Below are 25,647 nucleotides of genomic sequence, written 5' to 3'. Positions count from 1 at the left end.
TGTCTTTCTGGCCTCCCCTGTTTCGTGGAGGTAGGGCTGCTGTGGACCAGAGATGGAGGAAGGGTGGGGGATAAGGGTTGCAGGGTGTGGGGGAGGAGTGGTTGGTGAGCGTGGTGAGTGGGGTAGAAAGGATTATTCTTAGGGACGTGAAAATTCAACGATTACGAAAAAAAGATGTGAGGCTCAGGACTGCGTCAAACATATTTTCCCACGCAGCAAATACACGCACATAAATATACTATTGCGGATTTCTATACGGTACTACATGTAGCACCATGTACTCTATACAGTATATTCATAGAACTATTCTTTGGTTCTTTTCGGTTAAGTCACGTCTAAAAATAAAATAATAAATTAAAATAAAATAACACATTACGACGTTTCGATTGCAACACAAGCAATCATCATCAGGCATAAAAGAAATAGCAACAAAAATCTAACTGATGTCTGTCTGCTTGTATGTCTGTCTATAGTTTTTTCTAGTTAGATTTGTGTTGCTATTTCTTTTATGCCTGATGATGATTGCTTGTGTTGCAATCGAAACGTCGTAATATGTTATTTTATTTTAATTTATTATTTTATTTTTAGACGTGACTTAACCGAAAAGAACCAAAGAATAATTCCTGCAGTCACGAAAGCTCCTAAATTAAGATTCATAGAACTATGATCATCCTCTGTCATGGTCAATTCCACTGCTGGATGAAGGCATTCCCGAAAACCGCAGTCATGCCTCACTATCCTGTAGTTTTTTTACAATGTCATATAGATTCCACACGCGCCTTAGGTGACGAAATAAATGCATGGGTCAGTGACCCAGAAACGTGCAGACAATGGAATGGTTACAATTCTAGTCGGTTCTATTTATCCAGACGCGATTAATGAATAATGAATAAATCTCGTCATTAATTAATGAATCAAATACCGTAATCACAATCTTATTTTAATCAGTTCACGTGCATATTTGAAAAATCTATTTACAATATTTTTATGCGTTTCACAGTTATTCGTTTTTTTCTGTACAGCGCTCTACAAAAATGAAAAAATAAACTATTGATTGATAGGTGGATTAATAAATAGATCAAATTGTTATATCCCAGGATCGTGAGGTGACGGCGGAATTCATCCAGATGTATTCAGCAGTGGATTTAAATGAACACCTGAGGCGGTTTGGATAAACATCATCATTGGGGAGACAAAGGTAACCGGACGTGGTTACTGCCACACCACCTACCTACGCGTGTGCTGAGCAGGGCTTCATAGGTGCCTGCTAAGAGCACATGGCCCAAAAAGTCCGTTCGAGGCTATAATAGGGGGGGGGGGATCTTTGTCTTCGTTAGAGGCACAACTCTTACACACACACAGCACACGAGTGGATGTGTAGTCCTTGTCCCCCGCAATTTATCTTTTGTGGATTTGACAGAGTGGAAGTTCGCAACAAAACTGGAGGGAACGTAGTTGGGTGGGTCGAGAATTTTGTAGAACAATCATCATCATCCGCAGCCATGATCACCATCTCGTAATAATCCACCTAGCGCCCATACACATTGAAGTGTTTTACTTATACAGCAATGCAATCTTTTACTTTCGTAGCTTTACGTTTAACATTAGTTTAATGTTTAACTCGAATATAAAGTACAGTATTCAATTATATATACACAGTACATGTATTTTATATATATACTATACTCTGACCATACTTCACCACGCACTGACCAGCGTAGTGAAGTAGGGTCAAACAACTCCCACGCACCTAAATGGGGGTTGGATTTGCATTATTATTGTAATGTTTCAAATCAAAACATTATTTAAGTGGAAGCATCAGTGAACATGCAGTGGGGGGGGGAGGTGATTTATTCAATGAAATTACAGCATATAGATTACGGTACCTCACAAGAACATAATTTTAAAGTACAGTGCTGTACACTAGGCATCCTTAAACAATGGAAGATCCTCAGGCTGTCTCAATTGAGACGCTCTTGTTGTGTTCAAGTGTTGCCCACTTATGCTTCTGTAATTGGCAGTCAGTTGTTCAATGTTTGTGTGTTGTGTAATTGCCCCATGTGAGCTGTAAAGCTGGAATGGGGCCAGTGAATACACACTGAAGCGTATACATTTACACACGCTTATGCACAATCATTAACAGACTGTTGGGGCAAGTGCTGTTCGCGAGCACCTATGAAGACCCGAGCGGCGTCGTTTACACCGCACCGCCAGGTATTGTACTTCATTTGAGGCTGAGTCGACCTAGGGGAAGGCTCAGGACCGGTTCACATAATCGTCACTGGTGTTGGTCGTGAACGAACGGGAATCGAACTCGGGTCGCCAGGTTCGTAGCGCAACACCGCTACCCAGCTACTACTGCATCGAATTACCCGCAGGGCTCTCTTGCGCATTCAGCGGCACGGTTTGAAACGCAACTCTCTAATTTTATACCGGGAGTGGCGGTGTGCGGGATCTTTGTGGTGTGGCCCTAGTGTAGAGTTCAATTCCCGCTCACGGCCACCAACACCGGTGACGATTATTTGAACCGGTCCTGGGCCTTCCCCTAGATCGAGTACCTAGTGCGGTGTGTAAACATCGCCACTATAGGGAGACAAAGGCGGCCGGGCGTGGTGTTGGCCACCCACCCGCTCGTTGCGCGTTGTCGGTCTTCGTTACCAGCTCTTGCCCCACCAGCCTGTGTAGACAACACAGTTTTCAGTTTCATTTCAGTTTCATTTATTTGGTAAAGCCCTGTGAGCCATTCGGCTCTTGAATCGGGTGCAACCGCAACAAACAAAAAACATGAACAACAAAATATCTTAAAGTGACTATGTGACTATGTGCAAACAGAAAAATCCAGGAAAAAAAGCACCGTACACCAAACGCTGTGCAAAAATCCCAGTGGGATGCAAGTCACGGGGACCGGTGTCTTTAGTACGCGTGTCTTTCAACCCCCCCCCCCGTCCTATTTCCTGTCGGCAGATGAGCCCAGTAGGTTGGGAACTGGGTGGTTGGGGAGGTAAGGCGGGGGGAGGGCTGCGCATTACGTTGAAATCCCCAAAGATGACCGTACAAAAACTGACCTATGCGTGCCGTATGGGCCAATAACAGTGTCCGCGTGCACGTGCGCGCGCACGTGCTCCGCCAACTGGGCGAGCAAAAGCGATGCGTTGTAATTACGTCACCGCCACAGAGGAGTATCTTAATCACCGTGGGCCATGCTCTGTCCGCTGCTGGATGAAGGGGCTTTCAACCACGCCGCGGCCCACCCACCCACCACCCCTCGTGGCTGCTACGATGCCGTCACCTCCACTTCTGCATGAAGTTGATGCGTAGCCCGTAGTGACGATGTTGCTACAGTCTATAATGTATAGTCCTATAACTAGTTTTTTTTATTAGTACTGGAACTATTCACCCTCTATACTCCACTGTCCCCCCCACCCCTACATCCAACTCGCGATTCGATTAATTAATCGATGTGAACACTGCTTTACTGTAACAACAGTGTAGCGGCCTCTAGTGGTTGCCAGAGGGTCACTTGAACCACGTTGCAGTACGGTGCACGTCACCGTACAGCGATCGAACATCGTCGATGCATAACGCGTTAAACAAAAACACACTAAAGCTAAATAGTAATCGATTAATCCTTACACCTTGTGAGTCTTAAAACAATAGGCGATATTTGTCTGAGTTATTGCGCGTGTGTGTGTGCGCTGTATAAATAAACGGCTTCGAGCGCTTGCTGGCTGGAGTTGCATAATCGCATTAGCGTGACTTTGTTTTTTGCCAGAACGAATTTTTTTATGATTCAAAAAAAAAATCCTCGTTCGCAAATTGCGGCGTGGGCTATAAGAGGGTGGGGAAAGGGGGAGGGGTCGGAGTTAGTGGAGGGAGGGGTGATGGGGGGGGTGATGGGGGGGGTGATGGGGGGGGTGATGGGGGGGGGTGATGGGGGGTGATGGGGCGAGGTGATGGGGGGGTGATGGGGGGGTAATGGGGCGGGGTGATGGGGGGGTGATGGGGGGGGGGTGATGGGGGGGGTGATGGGGCGTGGTTTACCCTTCGTTCCGCGGATTGATGAGGGGTGGAGGGATGGAGGAATGGGGGGGATATGGGGGGTGGGGGTATGGGGGGTGGGGAATAAGCGAAGGAGGTAGCGGATTGATGAGAGGGGGAGGGGTGAGATGGGTGGAGGAGGGAGGGGTATGGGGGGGAAGTCGGAGGTGGGGAATAAGAGAAGGGGAGGGGTAGGGGATTGATGGTGGGTGATGGGGAGGGGTTAGGGGGGAATTGATGATGGGTGGGTGGGGGGGGTTGTGAGTGGGTGGGGGGGTTGTGAGTGGGTGGGGGGGGTTGTGAGTGGGTGGGGGGGTTGTGAGTGGGTGGGGGGGATGAAGGCGGTAAGACAGGGGGGGGGGTGAAGGGATAAGAGAAGGGGAGGAGGGGGGGAGGGGTTAGGTGCGTCACGTGACGCTCCGCCGGATGTGGCGAATTCGCTCGTTGATTGCCCCGTGACGTCACGTGTTCCTGGAAGCGGCGCGTCGATTATGGAGCCGACGGCAACGCAAACGTTGCGCCCAATTCAACAACAACAACTTGTGTTGCTGCTTATTGTTCTTGTTGTTGTGCTTTCCCAAACTACGGTTAAGAAAGCGGCGGCAATTAGTTTTTTTCCCCTCCAAAAAAAAATAAAGTTGCTTACTCGAGTAAATGAATTGCACATTTAATAATTCTGCTCGGAATACATTCACGACCACGCGTTCACCCCCTCCCCCACCGCCTCGTGGTCGACGCAACCAACTTGTTGAGGAGGGAGGAGGAGAGGGGGGGGACGGGGCACGCCGCGCAACGCGGACAAGGAACAAAAAAAGTTTCAAACAATGAATTCCTTCCCCTCCATCCCTCCCTCCCTCCAACATCCCCCCTCTCTCGCCAATGCAAGACCGCCCCAACACCACCACCCCCACCACCAACACATCCCCCACCAACAACCACCCCCCCCCACCTCCACCTTCCCTACAGGTTGATAACTCCCAAATTCATCTCCGTTTCATTACATTCATATAATATGGCCAGGAGTGGGGAGATGTGGGGGGGTGGAGGCCAAATGAAGGCGGAGATATTGGGGTGTAATGATTGTGTGTGTGTTGGCTGTGATGATTGTGTGTGTGTGTTGGGTGTAATGATTGTGTGTGTGATGATTGTGTGTGTGTGTTGATTGTAATTATTGTGTGTGTTGGGTGGGAAGTGAGCCTTATTGTGTGCGTGTGTCGGGTGGGTGGATACGTGAATATATGCGTGCGTGTGAAGGCCTGTAACGTGAACGTGTGTATGTATGTGTGTGAGTGTATGTATGTGTGTGAGTGTATGTATGTATGTGTGAGTGGTGTATAATTGTAGACGTATGTCTGTCTGTTTTATGTGTTTTGGTGTGTTGTGCGTGTGCGAGTATGGGGTGGGGGGATGTTTGCAACGTCTGCATATTAATTATACAGTACTACGTTCACAGTTATTGTGGAGTGTCTATTAATATGTTAAAGTGGACGTATTTCAGCGTGTCGGGAGGTCAATGTACGTATGACGTGGATAAAACAGGGGGGGAGGGTGTGTGCATATGTACATGTGGCTGTGCATATCCATGTTTGTGTTAGCGTATTGGTGGTGTAAGCGCATGGGGGTGTAAGCGTATGGGGGTATGGGGGTGGTGGTTTGGTTGTTGGGGCGTGGATCAGCATGATGTGAGTCGCGGGGAGAGGAGGGAGTTGGTGGAGGGGTTTTGCGGACGGTGGGAGGGAGATGATGGGGAGGGAGATGGTGGGGTGGAGGGAGGAGGGGATGGAGGAGGAGGAGGGAGATGGGCAGAGTCTGCGTGCAGCAGGCCCGGCGATGTAATTTACACAGCGGCAGCAGCAGCCCCAACTTTTAGCGGAGAATGCGCGGCGTGTAAGAGACTTAACGCGGCTCAATCAAGCGCCGCCGCCGCCGCTGCTGCGCTATGGAACACAACCCAATCGAGGTAAGGTTGTCGTCCCCATCGCACGACGTCGATTATTATGAACGATGAGTAATTCAAAAAAAATCTGGAAATTTCCAAGCACTTAATTAGATAGCGTTATTGTTGCGTCGTCCGCCTGGTTATCATCATCGCTCGTGGCCGCTCCGCGTTGGTTGATGCGTCCGCGACCTTCCCCCCCCAACTCTCTTCGGATATCGACGAGTCGGTCGTGATGTGTGTGGGGTGGAGGCATCCACACGTACTCGGTAGTTTAAACGTGGCAATTAGAAACTTTTGTTTAAATTTGCACTTAATTTAGGTTTATTTAGTCGCAACTTTGAGCGAGAGAGCCGATTGGAATGACCTTTGTTGTTGTATCCTCCCGCCTCCTACGACGTGCTCGGTAAAAAAAAAACTCGCGGATTTAGCAAAGCACAAAACCAACATTCGTTAACATTAAAACGCAACAGCAGTCGCCAAACAAACAATAATCGCCCCCCCTCCCCCCAAATGACGACCAAACGCATATTTGTAATATTAACGACCGCGACATTTAAACTCGCCGAGCATGTAACAACAACAACGTTAGCTTTGTTTGCCGTAAACGTAAATGAATTAAGCGCAGAATTTGCTTCTGGGAGAACGAAAGAGTCGCGGTTATAATTAGAAACACAAAATATCCTCCTCCCTAAGCGAGTCACGTGGCGACGCGATTTCTTTTGACCGAACGCAGATTAAAATTCGATCTGGGGGTTTTTTTCAACGTAGTTGCCGTCTTTATTTATTTTTTAACTACAAAAAGAAGCATTTTTTAAACGCACCAAACATAATTATCAGTCCCTGTGTATTTTTGTCACGTATTCTCATTTTAATTGACGTCCTACACCCTCCCCAAACTATTTGCTTCCTTTTAAAATTAAGTGCCCATCCCCCCCCACCCAAGCCTCGCTTCGTCTCTTGCGTGGCATTGTTGGGATGCACGTCCGTGAAAGTTTCATTGAATATTTCCGCCAGTCCCATCTAATTTTCCTTTCGCGAATAACATACAAACAATTATTGTACGTATAACTAAATAATATATATACACGCTTGTTACTTGTGTGTTCCTCCCACTCCCGCTGTCGTGTGATTGTTATCTGCAAGACATTTGTTTGAGTGATTTGGATAAAAACAAAGGTTTGAAAAAAAAAAGTATTTGTGAATTAGACAAGTTTATTATTGATTTTAAGGCGGTGCAAATGAGAGCGAGAAAAAAATGCTGAGCTCATGGCTGACTGTGTTGTTGAGTCTCTGTGTGTGCGTCTGCCCTTTCAAGTAAAGACACTTGCAACTTTTATTCTGGATTTTTCTGCAGAGATGAAGTGATATCGGACGTATTTTCAATGTCTTACAGCCGATATGGGTAGTCTGTGATTTAATGTGTGTGTTTGACTTGCAATTATCCATTAATCGTGTTTTGTCGTAGAATACAGTAACCGTGTGCTCTGAAACTTAATTAAACGTAATTAAGGAACTGCAGTGTAAATTGTGTAATGATAGCCAGTTAATCCGTGTCATAGCTCTATGACTAAGAAGGACCATTGCCCGAAACGTCATCCTGTTGTGTATTTGTCTTGTTTATAAAGCAGTGTTAATTGCGAGTGCGTGTGTACTGCTGTGTATACATTTTAATATGCAATGGAATTGTGTTTATAATATCGTGCATTTTAATAAGTATTATTTCATCAATGTATTGGAAGGTATTGTATAGTTACACGTATTTTACAATATATAGGATACTACATAGCTATGTGTGTACCGTGTGTGTGTGGATGTGTGCATTTGAATAAATTTCGCCAACAACGTAAACTGTGTTTTTGTGTATGTGCCTGTGTGTCGTCTTATATCGGACACTACTTATACCACATGCACCACACCTCCAACTCACCCCACGATCCACCCACCCACCACCTCAACTCACCCCACGATCCTCTCACCTGCACCCTCCCCCTATCAAACTCCCCTGGCACCTCACCCACCCCCCTCCACCTCAACCACCACCACCTTCGGCCTCATCCTCTCCACAACCCCCCTCCACGGTGTGCCCGCGACTCCAACCTATAGTGGGTGGGGGCCCCGTGTGGATCCCATGGACCTTACACCTTCTACAAAGCATTCACGTTCCGGCCCTGCTGCGGCGGAGGGGGGGCCGTGCCCACTGCGGTGAGCCCCCTCGAAGCGGGGCCCGCCTCGGTGCCAGCCTGGCCCACCGCGGGCCCCGGGGAGGAAGGGCCCCACCGCGTGAGCAGCAGGAGGAGGAGGTGCGCGGATGACGAGGGTCGCCCCGGGGCCCCCCGCGTGCTGGCGCTGGGGGAGTTCTTCGCGCTGCGCTGGGCACCCGGCGAGCCGGCTTGCCTGGCCGAGCTGCAGCTGCTGTGGGAGGACAGCGGCCGTGGAGAGATGCTGTCCAGCTCACGGCTCTACTTCCAGCCAGAGGACACTGCCGGTGGACGAGCGGCCGAACATGGACAAGTGAGAGAGCGTGCAGTCCACTGCCCCCACCACCATTAATCCATATCCCCCCACATCACCAATTCCCTCCCGATACACCAACCCACACCCCCCCACCATTCCCACCCCAACCCCCCACAAATCCTCAAACCCCATGCACCAATTCCCAAATCCCCACCCCCAATCCCCCACACTTATTTAATTGTGCACACACGTCACTCACGGACACTCAGAGCCAAGCCAGTCAGCCAGACTCCCTTCCTACACACACACACCTAAATCCACACTCAGGGCTTAATTTCAACCAGAACAGTCAAGAAAGCTGTTTTGGTAATTAGTTTAAGATGCCACATCCATCTTGCCTTATTTTGGCAATATATTAATTATTTTATGGGGATTATAGTATTGGGTAACATGATATGCGCTTATTATTATTATGGGTAAGGCGTACCCTGTACCCTAGTGGTTGGTCCCTTGTGCCGATACACCTTGTTCCAAGCCAATAGAGCAGCATTTGGGATATTATTGAGTGAGAGACTAAGCCCCCCTCTGTACCTACACCTACATGCAACGGGGTTACCATTTATTAAAACAAGGTCATTCAATTTGCATCCAGGTATTTTTTCAACCGCCCAAGCCAGCTGTACCACAATCATGGGGAGATGCACCCCCACGCAGGCAGGTGACCACAACCAACATTGCCCGGCTGACCATTTTTTTTAATCATCCAGCCACCCAACTCCAGGCCATGGTCAATTCACCCACAGGCCTGCGGAACGACATTGATTAGTCCATTTTCCCAGGCCATAACCAATTCAACCAAGCCATTGGGATAATATTGATTAAAACATTCGCTGAAGCCAATAGTAAGCATCAAGCCTCATTTACCTGAGGCCATGACACAGTCACCCATCCACCCAGGACCACAAAGAACTCCTTAATCCAGGCCCAAGGCCCATTCATGCAGACAAATGTTAATTCACACCCAGCCCAGTCAGCTTCTTCAGTTCTCATCAGCCTCGACCATGCAGACGTGTAGAGGTAGATGCGGTTAACTTATGCAATCAATGCCCTTGATGATGCCCTTAATTATATAGCAGGGAGGATTCAATAACAACACTGCAGACGCAAAACATGATATGTTGCGACTCAAAATGTTTTAAAGGTCGGGGAGATGCTGACGTAAATGGTCTCGGCAGCATTTTTCGATGGTGGCACCGTGATATGTGTTTATGTAAAATCATGCGGGGGGGCCATCGATTAATCGTCATCTTCACCAGCTATGTTCGATCGGTCCACTGCTGCATGGAGGACTTCTAAAGCTTCTGCTGCCACCATTTCTCTCGATTGTGCAATGTCATCATACATCTATTAAGGATTTTTGTTAAAAATAGAGGAATGCAAATGCTTTGTGCATTCACTGTCGACACTTAATTTTATTTGAAACGGGCTTTTGTTTTTCTGTCTTTTTCTCCAAAATGCTCCTCTATTACGATCAAAGTCCATCTCTGGTTCGCTCGTCCGATTCATTATCCGTTCGCCGACTGCGTGTCAGTGAGCAGGGCTCGTTCCCTTGTGCCAAAGCAAGGCACTGGTTTTGTTTGTGATGGGGTCCAATGTCTCCTATTCTTTCGAATGGCCCGTTGGGTAGGGGTGTGATGAGCAAAGGCTATATGTTAATGTCGAGGCTGTTGAGCCATTCATGGATCAAGGGTGGTAATGTGGATGGCTGTAGTATTGCCCATTTAATTGTAAATACCCTAATAATGTATCAACAACTCTGCATTAAAGAGGGCAACATTACATATTCACGTCCCTTCTTCATCTCTGCTATGAAGAAAGGCCATTACGTTTTTTTTTAATATTCGGCGCAGTGGTATTGACGAATGTTGAGTTTTTGTTGTTACAACACTGCCAGGGCAGTATCACAAATCTTTTTTTCCAGTGAATGGTCATAGCTGGCACTAAGTGCAGCAGTGAAACTCAACACTTCCGTAAATAACACTGCCATAAAAGAAAAAATATAATCGGTGACGTTTCGGGCAATAGCCCTTCATAGCACATAGAGACGCGAGAGAGAGTGGCTACTTAGAGCACTTGTTTGACTTGCATGGTGCCTTTATAAGAATATCTATTTAAAATGGTTCATAATTACCATGTTTTTTTTTAAAATCGGGAGCTTCAATAGTTCCACCAATAGTAGCTATTAGATAACAGGCAACCACTTCGATAATCGAGAAGTCGTGTTGGCACTAACCAGACCCATTTATATTTAGGGCAGTGTGGATAGGCATGTGAAACAAGTGTTTGTTGTTTGTATAATAAGGGGGTTGCCTGCACCATATCCTGTGCCTTAAAAAATGCTTCGCTGGTGTTTTATTCTTCGGCTACCACCCAAACAAGATTTTTTTTTGGGCGAGGCTTTGATGAATGTCTTAGAAATGTTAAAGTTTATATTTTTGATACCTCATTTGTGTGTGTGTGTGATGTGCGTAGAATGTATAGTATTTACGTTGTTCATAATATACATTGCTTGTGTGTTGTGTAATGTAACTTGGTATATATGTGTGTTACTGTGTTAGTGGGGCCTGTATATGTGCTTATTATCGCATGAATGATCATTTTCGAAACTGTGAAGAAAACTCAATTCTTCCGGACACTTACACCATCGCTATATAAGTTAGGATGGTCAAAAATAACTACACAGTGGCAGCCAAAGAATGGAAAGTGTTGAACAGAGTATTTACTGTGGAGATGGAGCCTTAAAATCGCCTGTGCGTGGCCTCAGTGGATCATTACATTGCAATATCACGAAAGACGAACTGTTGAGTTAGAAGATTCAACTAATGTTCAACGTAAAGCAATAAAAGTCAAACATTGCAATGCTGTATCATAGGAATGAAAACATCTTTTGTATGGTCACTTTGTTGGATTATTATATCTGAATTGGGGGGGGGGGGGGGAGTAGTTTGTCCATTGCTGCTGATGATGATTGTTACTTTATATAGTGTACAACTTGAGATGCAGTTAAAAAAATAGTTTGGAGTGCGAGATATTGATGATGCACAGGACTCGCATTGCAGGTATTTTTTTCCAAACAAAATACCCGCGCTTGCCACGAGTGTGTACAATGTAGTTGCTAAATATAGAGAGCATAGCAGTGACCTGAAATAGGTTTGCCTTTGGTGTTGCATAAAAGCACATTGGAGTCTTATTTTCGCTGTTACTCAATACGTAGACATTTTTAGAATTTCTTCGCGAAAGCAACTCGGACACGCGATAAGATTGAAATACTTATTCTCCATCCTACCTGTCCATCGTACAAACACTCCTGGAATGTGCGTTGGGTATAAGCTAATAACGTAATTGAACGTGTAAATGCGTAATGCATCCGCCTGTGATGAAATCTCCATGGATGCGGCCAGTCTCGTTGAGATTTCAAAAGCCAAGCACGAATTGAGTCTCGGTATTGCTTTGAATGGGCTGAACACCATGCACAACCCAGGTGTTATAGGTGCTCCCATCCACCACAGACTTCTACAATGAACCCCTGTATTCTAATCGACTTTTGTGTGCATCTTCGAATGTTTGTAAGCAAACCATGGGACACTGTTTTTGAGTTGTATGCCTTTTGGCGTCATCTGGTCCAACATCAATGGAGACTAGGCTCTAAGAAAAGCTGTCTCGGGTGTGGACCAATCAACTTCAAGGACAGTGCATATCATTATCAGAGTTGTTTATTTTTGTTTGCATTTTGACTGCTTGTGTTGTGGTTATTGCAAACATGATGCCTTGTATAAAGGTGTTAGTTTTTGTACCAGTTGAAAGGGTAAAAACCTATTACCATGGGACACAAGTTTGAATGGGTTTCGTGTAAGGGTTTTTGAGATTTGGTGTTGGAAACGCGTGGAGGCTTTGAGATTTAAAACAAATGTCCTGTTCTTTTATCTTTATAATTTCTCCCATCAGTCGTTTTGTGTGTGGCATCTACACAAACGGATGACCGCGTGGTCAGCGTGTAACTTATCGATGACACTTTAATATGAGAAAAAATATGTCGGGTTTGACTACCCTTTTAAATGAACGATAGTCTTTGAATACCGAATGTGATTAGTCTGTGATGAGATACTAAAAAAGTGTCCATTATCGAGCTACCAGCCAGTTCGTTTTCGTTTCTCTTTAGTAGGGCCCCCCCTGTGCATTGATTAGTAAAGTTTGACCAGTTCCAGGCATTTAAGGGGGGTTGGAATCGTTTGCAAGCGGTTCCTTTTGTGTGAACAGCCGTGGTTGATGGTGGTTGGGGGTGTTTGTGAAAGAACGTCGTAGTTCATCGGTTAAAATGCAGTTGGGGTGGGTGCTTAGATGAAGTGAAACGTTGATGATGGTGATGGTGATGCTGTTGTGTGTCGCAATGACACTTCAACGTTAATGTCACAATTGTCGAATTGAATCTAAGTTGAGCACACGTTGTGTGGTCACGGCACTGGTTGTTGCAGTGGTTTAGTCTTAGTAACGAGAAAAAAGGGGGTCAATTGAGTTTCGGATGGCATTTCTTTTTCGGATATCAAATATTTTTTTTAAACATTTTTTTCCAGCCCCAATTGTGTTGGATTTTGTTACTTTCGAATTTCACTAGATTGAATTGTAATCATTTGTTTTACGAATAGCGATCTTAATTGTTTTAAGCATTACAATCTTAATTGTCGTAAGTGCATTTACTTATTTGTTATATTAAAGTTCCGTCGCTAAAACAACAATGTAAACATTGACTTTTGAAAAATATATAATTTATTAACTTAAGCAAACGTCGGCGTCACGTGACCGCGCTTTTTGGCGGGAAAAGCAGGGAAGTGACGGCCGCTTGCTTTGTGACCTTTGATTTTCGTTGTCAATTACAACAAAAACTCACAAAATATCGCTTAGAATCAAAGTATCTCTTTATATCTGCGGCCGATTTTCCCCGTTTTGGGAAAACGCGTGCCTAATTGACATCTAAGAACGCTTAACAAAGACTCGCACCGATTGACCCTTATCACAATGTTTCGTTTGTTCAGAAACACTAACCTTAAATATATTTATATCTCTCTCCGTTGTCGGGGCAGTGTTAATGATGAACGGGGTTAGTTGGTTTTTATTTTATTTGTGCTCGTAAACCACTGCCTTACCCACTCACTCCCTTCATAATTTGTTTGATTACAAATTACAGTTTTACCCAGTCTGCTAAACGGCAGGCAATGTACACAATGCTTTATTGTGTGGCCTTATTTGGGCACAGAACCACGGCAGTTTGCCTCGCTTAAACACATTCTGCTGGATTGTGAGCAGCTACAACATGGGACCTTTTTTTATTTAACGCCATTATCAAAGTATGAAAACAAAGAATGGGTTTAATTGCATTGGCTTTGTGCTGTTCGCCTTGTGGCACTGTTCTCTGGTCTGACATTGGTGAGAATTGGCCCTAAAAAACAATGCACATGATTATTATCAGAGCATGTTTGTTTGCATGTTCACCACAAATTACCTGTGGTTAATGTAGACTCGATTTCCTTGCAAAAGGTTTATATTTGGCATTTGAACATCTTAACACATGTTTTGTTTCCAGAAAGTGTAAAACCTGTTCTTATTTTTTCATAATTCTGCTGGAGATGACGGTTCATAGAGACCCATAGGCTGATCAAAATAATAATAATAATAATGACATTGTGGAGAATATAAATAGCGAAACTACATAACCGGGACAATTAGTTCCTTTCACATATCCATCTCTCCACGTAGAAATATATTAAAGTACATTATTATGCAATCCATCAGCCGCATGGCTTTTCAGGAGTGCATCAATTTGAGCAGCATTCATTCAAGACAAGCAAAACTCTGGACTAGTTTAAACATAAAGTGTTTAGTCACCCCGCACTTTTGATTGACACGGTTAACTCTACGTACGGTTCAAAATAAGTTCTGCAAACTTACATCAGCAGAGCTAGGCTTGCTTTAACGAATTCTGGTGAGCTGCTAATCTTACATACAATGACCCCTTCTTTATGATATGGGTCCTAGTTAAATGCAACGTGATATGTTGATGGGTCATTCTGTATTTTATAATTTTTTGCCCGAACTGTTATGTATTCATTGATACATTGGGAGAATGAAGGAGTTGCATTTCTAGGGCCTTCCATCACATCTCAATCATTTCCTTTCACAATTGAATATTTAGGGGACACCCAGTGGCAAGTGTCCCTATGCAGCAGCCCAAGGTGCGACACAGCACCAGCCTGCGAAGTGGGCATTTGTCTTGCAGTGCAGTTGGTGGAAAGTTTACTTGGATTATTTTACCCAATTGTGGAATTTACGTGAACTTAATTTGTTTTGGCTAATTTAGCAGACGATTGTGCACGCATATTTACGTTTCTTACGAATGCTAGTCACAGTAACCACCTCCCCCAAATTCGTATAACATTGCCCAATTCAAGAAAAGGGAACTCTTTATATAGTACAACTTTTAATAGTGCTCCTTATTGCTGGCCGCTTGGTGTGTTGGGCCCTTGAGCCATGTGCACAGCAACCGTAATTATAAACCCCACCTACCCTTAATAGCTACCGTAATAGCACTAAGCATTGCACGTCTAATCTAAACCACTCGCAGCACTGAGCTCCCTTCGTTAAGCACGGGGTCACGATGCCATCTGTTGATCGGTTTAGCTGCAGAAAACGACCCTGCCCCCCCTTCCAAATAAAAAAAATACGTTAATTTAAGTTTATATAGCGTCTAAATACCTTGTGAGTCTCGGGTAACTGTATAGGGGGTGAGCGTGTCAACATGAAGGGCACATTGACACAAAGTAAGCCGTGATTATCAGCCGTGATCAATCCACTGCTGAATGAAGGCCTCCCCCAAGGCGTAGCAATCACTCACGACCCGATGATTTAATGGTCCACCCAGCACCCACAACGCAAGCTGGTTTCATCATTGCTCCATCTCCTGGGTGGACATCCTGTCGGGATCATTCCCTTCCTCTGGATGCCACGGTCATTGTTGTCGACCATCGGTTGTCATCACAACAATACATTCGTGTTGGGGAGATTAAGCGGAGCGACACAATCTGTTTAAACAAACTAGTGAATGAATAGTATAAAAGTAATTATTATAAATTGACACTCTACCCTTCCTCCCCCACTTGATTACTTCCAGTAACTGGTGGCTCGCTGATATTGGGCGCGTCTCTCTTAATGACAGTAATTCGAGCTCGGCTGGTGATTAATTATTTGACATGCAAGCTAATGGTTATTGCGTGACGTGCCACATGGTGTTGATAGTTAATGCGTGATGTGTCGCGTGGTGGTAATTTCATGATGTGCCGCTTGATGGTAGTGACCGTTATTGGTGGTGATAATGGATTATGCATTATGTGCCACGTGGTGGTGATGGTTATTTTGTGATGTGCCACGTGGTGATGTTGGTTATTGTGTGATATGCGACGTGGTGGTGATGGCTATTGCCTGATGTGCACTATTTTGATGGTGATTGTTATTGCGTGATGTGCCACGTGATGGTGATGGTTTTTGCATGATGTGCACTTTTGATGGTGATTGTTATTGCGTGATGTGCCACGTGGTGGTGGTGATGGTTATTGTGTGATGTGCCACGTGGTGGTGGTGATGGTTTTTGCATGATGTGCACTTTTGATGGTGATTGTTTTTGCGTGATGTGCCACGTGGTGGTGGTGATGGTTATTGTGTGATGTGCCACGTGGTGGTGGTGATGGTTTTTGCATGATGTGCACTTTTGATGGTGATTGTTATTGCGTGATGTGCCACGTGGTGGTGGTGATGGCTATTGCCTGATGTGCACTATTTTGATGGTGATTGTTATTGCGTGATGTGCCACGTAGTGGTGATGGTTATTGCGTGATGTGCCACGTGGTGGTGGTGATGATTTTTGCATGATGTGCACTATTTTGATGGTGATTGTTATTGCGTGATGTGCCACGTGGTGGTGATGGTTATTGCGCGATGTGCCACGGTGGCACCCCCTTCCCCCCCACACTTGATTGGATGATTGATGGAGTCTCTTGTTTTCACAAGGGTGGGTGTTGGGGCTGTTGACATAAATCAATTCGTTCTCAATTGAGACTTGGGTAACCAGAGACAGAGTCTGTGTTTAATCCCAAATCTCCCTTGCAATAGACACGACTCTCTCGAGTCTAGACGGTCGCATGATCTATATAATACAAGTAGTATTGTAATCATAATTTAGGGCTCTTCTAAATCCGCTGCTCGATTAAGGTTCCCAATGGTGTGTCGGTAATGGGGGTTGTTGGACCATACTTTATCGATGGTTGTCCCGTGCATGTTGATGTAGGGGAGGGATATTCATAGCAAACGTGCTTAAACCACTACCCTACCTTTTCCCTTGAATGTTTACCAAATAGAGTAGGTCTTGTATAATAATGATTAATAATTATACAAGTGCGTGTGTGTGCTTGTTATTCACTGTTAAAGACGAATTTGCATATTTTGCAATGTTTTTTGTTATTTTGAACAAATGTACCGTGTGCAACGTTTACATAGTTTTACACTTTTTGTAAAAGGATCATTATACCCGTGCCTGACGTGTGAGATGTATGCAATCACCGCCTCGGTGGCCTACTTTTGAGAAGAATGATATCATGGGGCGTTTGCAGAATACTCGGGGACATAAGATATTATCACCGTCTATATGTAAGAGAGATTAGGAACGTGGGGATTTTATGCCGCTTGCGTGTAATGTGTGGATGAAACATTTTCCTGTAGCCGCCAGAAATCTCCACATTATTTAAAGACACAGACACTCGGCTCCGGTCACATAAGCCAAACACGTATTTATAGAATTGGCCAAACAATCCCACAGCAAGTCTCCTCCAGCAAAAAGAGTGCTGAGACTCAGTGAGGCTCTCATGGATAAATGAAAGGTATATTATTATCACCATCAGCCGTGGTCTTTGTCAGCTACTGGATGGATGCCTTTGCAAGCTGTCGACATTTTTTTGACAGTCCTGCAATGTGAGAATCGATCTCCTTATTCATTTTCTTTGGTTCTTTCGCTAAAGTCACGGTGGTATAAAATAAATCAAATTAAATCACGACGTATCGGGCGCGACACAAGCGGTCCGTCATCAGGTGCGACAACCACAGCAAGAAACAATTGCTGAAGTGGGCCAAACTTCAAATCTAGATTGAATCTATCTCCAGCAACACCGTCTGTGAAGGGGGGGGGGGTCGTCTTCCTGGGCACGTTCTCACGTTTGGCTGCCACTCCGTCCTATGAAGAGTGTTGACCACAGGCCATCGTTTCTTTTAAGCGACGATGTGTCCTTTCCATGCTGCCCCCCAACTTTTTTTTCTTCACACGCTAATATGACTTGCGCGTGCTCTCTCTCATCGATTCACGTGTTCCTTTTGTCGTCTTTCAGTGTAGTTTTCGAAGTTGTTTCGTTGGCGCACTTGTCATGTGTTGTTCCTGTTCCTTTGACAGTGTCCACGTTTGTGATTCAGATATGTAGAGGGTGGTTCAGATGTGACCCCCCCAATTAATTGACCCCAAACGGTTTTTTCCATTTGCTTATTTGCAGAAACTTTCACGCCAATTGGTATGCAAAAATATAAAGTTTTAGAGAATTGAATGGGGGGTGGGGGTCATAAGACATCTGGACCACCCTGTACACTGAATGAAAACGTGTTGCTTTTAGGAAAATTGCTACGTTTTTCACTTATCATCATAATCCTCCTTGTAACCGCAATACTCTTAAGCTATGCATTATGACATTAAATTAGGTAAATCTCAAAAACCAATTGCCCATTTAGATAAGGTGCTTTTCCCCATTAAACAAGGGAGAAAGGTTGTGTTTTTTGCCACTTGGAAGACGACTGTAATTCGGATTAAGGGCACCGACGTCACGGCTCTCAAACCAAGCCGGCTTTGTAAAGCACTTCGCATGCGAGCTGCTTGGAATCTAGACACGTTAACGATACACACGCGAATATATGTTTAAGTGTGTATTTTTGTCGTTGTTGAATTTGTGTTTGTAACAATAGTTCGGGGACATTTTAATTCACAAACCTTTACATGTCATTCCATCTTTGCAAATCTGGTCTCACACACCCCCAACTTTTCCTTAATAACACAAGGCGAAACAATTGCGTATGATAGAATGATACTGTTATTCATTACAATAAACACACACACCTCCAGTATCTTTTACAGAGGCTGTGTGTTCAGGGTTATAAGATACGAGTTAGAAGCTTCGGTAATGATACAGTATATTAACACAAATCCTTTCAAGTGTGCAAGTGGCATGATGAAGGGAACTGGACTTTCTATTGTTCCGCATCAATACTCCCTGCCTTCACCAAATCACACCACCCAGCGTGGTGAAGTATGGTCCAATATCCACCCGATCATGACCGGAAATACCGTTTCGAAGGCCCTCATCCAGCAGTGGATAGTACATGTCGTGACATGAATGTGACACGTCATTGCTGGTGAATCAGAGTGCATATGCAGCAGTTGTAATCGGTGCTCATTCATACATTTCTTTCACGGTTTCTAAGAAAATGAATGAATAATGTAAATGTGTGTACGGTAATTGTTTATTTGAAACAGTGTCTTTGTCATCAAAGTAAAAGGGTTAAGGCGCAGCCCTGCAATTGCTTGCTATTACCACCGGTGGCTAAAGGGTTTCCACTCTAGAGAGTCCCCTCTGCAGTGTGTGTTTTTGGCCTACTCTTCCACTCTAGCTCAGATGTCTTAGAATAAAGAGGATGTGTGTGTGGGGGGGGGTGTTATAAATATATTGTTATTTTCATGATAGTTGTTGTACATTAACAACATTAAATTATTTAATAAAAAAAAGATGCATGAATACGTAATAGAACGACACAGCAGTTTCTGCCAAAATAGAGCTAAATTATTAATCTTCAGTGAAGAAATGGAAATGAATTATTAGGTCAACGCAGCAATGATTACCGTTCAGAGTATGATACGTAACACTTTTTAATTAAACGCATGTTACTGGATTTAAATGACATATAGAACAAAAAAGTGTATAGCGGACTGCAATCCGATATACAGTGCTTAATTATCTAATTACCACAATGACGTTATATGTTATACCATTACATAACCACGTGTCCTATATCTTGGTAGCTGAGAATGTGCCCTCCATTTCAGACAGACACCACTCCCCCACCACCACCACGTCTCGTGTTAGAAAGCGGTGTGTGTACAGTAGTAGTAGTATTATTGTACATTCTAAACACTGCAATACGTAATGCATTAATAATGCAGTGTTGGCATCCGCACATGGTTATTAGACATTTGAGGCAGGGCCCAGCACAGTGTGTTGGGTCAATTAAGCGAGACAATAGATGGGACAATATATATAAAATAAAAGATCTGGTAAAAAACATTTCAGCAAATACATTTGAGAAGACAAGGGTGCTTGTGAAGAATGATGTTCTATGAACAAGGGGCATTGATTTAGTTTTTTTTAAGGCCACGCAATGTTATTGACGAATGAGATTTGTAAAAATACAGTGCCTTTAATTCTTGCTAATTAAACAAACATTGTACCTGGAAATTCCCCTGCGATGGAACATCTTTGTTTGTAAGGGTGTCAAGTGACACATGCAATGACAAACACGCAATGACACGCATACACATATTGCTTTTATTTATAACATAAACAGTGTGTGTGTGTATATATACACAATGTAAAATACACGTGTAGTGTCAAAATAACAAGAAATGGTAACATGTTCAGGCGCTCGAGATTCACTTACAATGCAACAGATTGTATTGTAATTTAATTTAAAGCGTCCACTGGTGGAAACCTAACGTAAACATTGACTTTAGAAACCTGAATAAGGCCAGTCGACTGAAACGTCAACATATAATTTTCTGCCCGTGGAAGTTTTTTTTTTATGATTAACTTGCTATATTAGACTTGCTATATGAACTCGGGAATACTTAAGAATACAACCCCATATTTTTAAATCATGAATACAGTACCTACTATAATCACCCAGGAATGTCTGTCCTTAACGCTTGTGACGTCACTCCACATCGACCAGCCCCCCTCATTAATATTAATGAGCAGGTGACGTCACACCACATGGACACCCCCCCCATTATTATTACCTACTATGAGCCAAGAATGTCTGTGTGCAACGCTCGTGACGTCACTCCAAATCTACCAGCCCCCCTCATTAATAATCATGAGCAGGTGACGTCACTCCACATGGAGCACCCTCCCCCCTCATTAATAATCATGAACAGGAGACGTCACTCCACATCGAACAGCCCCCCTCATTAATCATAAGGTGACGTCTTCCAAATGGACACCCCCTGCCATTCATAATTATTAGCGGGTGACGTCACTCCACATGGACACCCCCCCCGCCCCATTCATAATTATTAGCGGGTGACGTCACTCCACATGGGGGCGGGGCGAGGCGCCTCTTCCCTCCTCGGCGTCAACTCACAACCATCACGTCACGTGATCTCCGTAACGCTGTTGTTGATACATCAAAGTAAAAAGGACGTCGTGATGAACAAGGGATTAGAACCTTTATAAATGAAATAAGTCTGTGTCACCGCGCCCTTGCAAATTGCACTAATTAATGCAATGAATATCACGTCGCGGTCTGCTTTTCGCTTGCAAGTTTCAGATTTACTGCAATACACCTTGGACGGGCAAAAGGCTCGTATCAAAATAAACACAAGCATACCATGTTTAGCAATAACGAATAGAATGCAGTTAAAATCGTGTTTTTTATTTCTGTGGCTAACGGCATAGCAACAGTTAGCAGCAGTGATGATGAAAAGTAAACGGCATTTGGCAATCCTCATGAGCTTTTAAAGATACATGGGCTGCTTTATTTTATTACACGTCATCCCACCCAATGTGGATACTTTGATTAATGTTATTGTAATGCTTGAGGTGTGGGTAGATGGGGGAAGAAGTGGGGGGGGGGGTAGAAGGAGGAGGGGGTTATGAAGGGGGAGGGGGTTATGAAGGGGGGGGGGGTGACGAGGCGGAGCGGGTTGTTGGGGTGGGGGGGGATAGGTGCAAGGGGGGGGGGCATAGGTGCAAGGATGGAGGGGATAGGTGCAAGGGTGGGGGGGACAGGGGTGGAGGGGCGGGAGACTGAGTAGAGCGGTGGGTTGGTTGGGGCTCTGTGGGAGGGGTCAATAGGTGCAGGGGTGGGGGAGGGCATTGCTGGAGGATTAATGGGGAGAGCGGTGGGTTGGTGGTGATGGTAAAGGTGGGGAGGAGCTATTAGTTGAGGGGGTGTAATGGGGGCGTGGTTTTGAGCGTGTTGGTGGGGGCCTTGGGGCGGAGAGAGGGGGGGGATGCATGGGGGGGGGGAGGGGCTATCGGGGAGCCGGAAAGCCACCGCCGCTGGGTGACGGAGCTGAGATGCGCGCGGGCGTCACGTGACTTGGCAAGGTCAATGCCGCTTTGGAAAACAAGTCGCGCAGAAGCGGAGTGGCCGTGCACCACAGCTTCCTGCGCGTGCACAAACTCACCAAACAACCTCCCCCCCCCCACCACCTCCACCTCTAAGCGTTCCCGGTGCCGGTTGAGTAAGGGGGATGGGTGGGTGGTGGGGTGGAAGGGGTCGGTTAAGGTTCGCAGTGTTTAGCTACAAAAAAAATTACTCGTGCATTCGCAGGCCTTTTTTTGTTTTTGTTGTTTTGATACGGCCGTTGTGGTGGGTTTTGTTTAATTTTAGCTGCGAATTTATTGTTCTGGGAGGGAGTTTAAATGGGGCGATTATGCGTGCGATGAAAATCGGAGGCTTGTGGCTGCGCGCCGACAGAGGCGATGGCGCAACGTGGTTAATCTATACTGCTGCAACAATGCGCTTTATATTTTCCGTATCGGCCCTTATTCATAACAAAACTCACAAAGTTTGCCGTGTTCAAACACCACCTGTGTACGGGCAAAGTACACGACCGCACACATACTCGACGTGCACACTTGTGTGCTTTACACATTCATTGTAATTGCGCATATATATTAAGTGTTATATTTATATATTTTAATGGTTTGCATTATCAAACAATGGCTATTGTTGGGTTAACTTATGCCATATGCAAAACATAAACTGGTAATCAGAAAATATTTGTTTTATTCTCATCAGGCCCTCATGGTGTAAACGTGCAGTCTACAACTCTTATTATCCACGTTATCTCCCTTCTGGCCTGCCTCTTATGTGCTGTAAACAAGGGTTACTGCTCGAAACGTCTATTATATATTTTTCCTTTAAATGTCAGTGTTATCGACGAATGTGGGTATTTTTGTAATACAGTACTACTGGTATGTGACATGTACATATGGAATGTCATGCACAGTGTATGTAATATACACAACGTGGATCTGTAATTACCATTATTGTATCTTAATATTTATAATTTGTGCCATCTGTGAAAAAAATCTTTATAGCTCATCGGATTCCTGCGGTATAAATACAGATCCTGACATTTGATCTCTACGTCTACAAACTCAAAGCTGGTGTGCTAAGTGGCCAACAGCACTGGGGATACAAAGGCGGTCGGGAATGAATGTGACCAAACAACACAACCCCTTTTAATGTGCTCAAAACTGTACAAAACATGCCCCTGATTGCGTTGGCAGTGCGGCAAAGGCACAAATAATAAAAACTCAACACAAAAAATATATATTTTTACTTTTAGGGCACTGCAGTTGACAAATGCGAGCTTTTGGAATACGCACACACAATGTAGATTGTGGATTTGTAAATACAGTACAGTACGATAATGAGTTAAGTGCACGGTGTAATATGTGATGTAGTGTGCAACAGCATTATTCGAAAGGCCACTTTTAGACTTAACAGCATAAAAGCGCCGTGCAAGTCGATGGCTCTTCCTTCCCTCGTGTGTTTGCTTTGTACAATGCAGAGTAGAATGCGTGTTCTACCCTCCTGCTTGGCACAGACTCAAAATTCTTAAACACGGGCCTGGCTGCCACAACTTTTTATGTGTGTGTGTGCGCGCAAAAGTCAGAATCGCATGTGTTTTTTTCTTCTTCTTTTAACGGCAACAAGAATTCTCCCCACTTGAGAAACACGGCGGCGGGAGACGAGAAATGGCCATGCTGTTATTTACATTCCTATATAAAGTTTACGCCTGTTGAGGCTGTGCTGGGAGGGGAGGGCAGAGAAAGGGGTTGTGGGTTGAAAGGTTGGGCCCGGTGGGTGAGTGTGATCAGGGGGGTTGGTGAGTAATAAAAGTTGGGTTTGGGGTAGGTGGCAAGGTTTAATTGGGTTGGTGGAGTTAGTTGTAAGTACTGTACTTCGGTAGGAAGGGATGGGGTGGGTTGATGGTTGGGCAAGTGGGTTGAAAGTGGGGTTCAGCTGAGCTTGCTTGAGACGGGTTCATAGGCTGGGGTGGGGGGAGTTGGTTGGGTGGTTGAATAAGTGGATTGGAGTCTTGGTTAATTGGGTGGCGTAAGTGGTGGCTGTATGTATGGCGAGGTTGATTGAGTTTGCTGGGTGGGTAGGCGGGTTTGCCTTTGAGTGGGGTGTATCTACAAATTAGATGGTATTATTGTGTTAGTGGCATTGGTGCCGGGGCGGGTGGTCACTTTGAATGACACCCAGACTTCGATGCTCTACCACCCTACCACAGCCCCCACTGGGAGGCAAGCACTGATGACTTGAGTGGAATATGTCTTGGCAACTCTGCATTTTGTTTCCGTTGGCAAGCTGAAGGTCAATGCAGCGTGCACTGCTTTTAATGAGCAAAGGAGCGCGCTTCAAATGCACGCTTGTATGACGCATAAATACCTTCATGATTTCACAGGGGAAAGGGTTTGCTAACGTATGTAAAACTACGAGGTTGAGGTTTGTTTAGTTGGGCTTGTTCAAACATTGCACGGCAGCCGACCATGCACGGCGTTTGCTATTTAACCAGTAAATTTTCTTCTTTGAATGTCAGAATTTTTATGGAATGAAAACACCATATGTTCTCGAAAACATAATAAAACATTGAGAAACTGCACAAGGATTTTTTTTTTACACCGATGTTTTCTCTGCCATCTTACACGTACGACTAGTAGTTCATTGGTTACTTATTAATTGCACTGAAGTATTTCTGTTTTGGCCCGGATAATTAAAAGCACGGACATGTAATGGAGAGCTCTTTGATATAGAATTGTGATAAATTGTCTCACTCAACCGAGGATCGTCTAGATATAGAAATGACTATATCAGTGTTCACTGCACACGCCAGTCCAGATTCTGGTGGAGAAATTCCAATCACCCCCCTCCACTCCACCCTCTCCCAACTTTCAACCTCATTCTTCCATTCACCATCCCCCCCCCCAACACAACCTCCAGCTGTCTCCACCCAACCCCGGTCCGCGTCTTTATTAAAGAAGGCAAAAGAGATTAAATTACACGTTAACTCTTTTTAAATGTGGGGTTTAAAAAAAGAAGTTTGAACGTTAGACACTGGCAGTTTCGAGTTTTGTGTCTTTACAAAAAAAACCTTGAGCCTATGTTTGGTTGCTGTGAGTTTTTTTTTGTACAGCGAACTCATTTATTTGTGTCGCCGTATTTCCAGGGAACAGTTGTCAAGACGGACATCTGTTGAAGACATTTGCGTCTTTCTCCCCCCCCCCTCTCTCTCTCCCCCATGTGTTACAGCCATAGAATGTCATTTTGGAAACGGGAGTTCGCCAAATAAGTATAAACCGACTGCAACAGGTTTAAGGTGTTGAAGGTCTTCTCCCCTCCCTCCTTAAAAAGTTTCACTTACATAAGAATAAATAATCTACAAGAGTAGTAGTACATCGATTTTGTAATTGGTCACTTAAACAATTAAACAAATCTATTTCCTTGGAAAATTTCGCTTACAGTTGAGACTCCCTTGGGACAGCCAGATAGGGTGGTGGTAGTACAGTGTGTATTTATTCCTTTACGCTTTTATATTTTTTGGAAACGTTTACGCGGAGTTATTTTTTACCCTCATGTTCAGCATTCTGTACAAACGTACTTCCTGTTTTTAGCATGACACTTAACATTGTTTACTACCAATGTCATTAAAACATTGGTCTGCCAACGACGTTTTACAGTAACATGGTGTTTAAATTTAACTGCGGTATTTTTCCTGTAACATG

At 44.6% G+C, this 25,647-nt stretch overlaps 1 protein-coding gene across 1 annotated transcript in view; it reads left to right on the top strand.

Moving 5' to 3' along the window:
* Positions 1-5,869: 5,869 nt before the first annotated feature.
* Positions 5,870-25,647, top strand: part of LOC144935053 (uncharacterized) — a 60,245-nt gene continuing 40,467 nt past the window's right edge. Inside the window, exons 1-2 of the mRNA XM_078861375.1 lie at positions 5,870-5,998; positions 8,081-8,488. Coding sequence (XP_078717501.1) covers positions 5,978-5,998; positions 8,081-8,488 — 429 coding nt within the window. The 5' untranslated portion in view covers positions 5,870-5,977. The remainder of the gene's footprint in view (positions 5,999-8,080; positions 8,489-25,647) is intronic.

Source organism: Lampetra fluviatilis, chromosome 12 (assembly GCF_964198595.1).
Source record: "Lampetra fluviatilis chromosome 12, kcLamFluv1.1, whole genome shotgun sequence".
Taxonomy (NCBI): Eukaryota; Metazoa; Chordata; class Hyperoartia; order Petromyzontiformes; family Petromyzontidae; genus Lampetra; species Lampetra fluviatilis.
The sequence above is the reverse complement of the archived record's forward strand: the minus strand, read 5'-3'. Positions and strand labels throughout refer to the sequence as shown.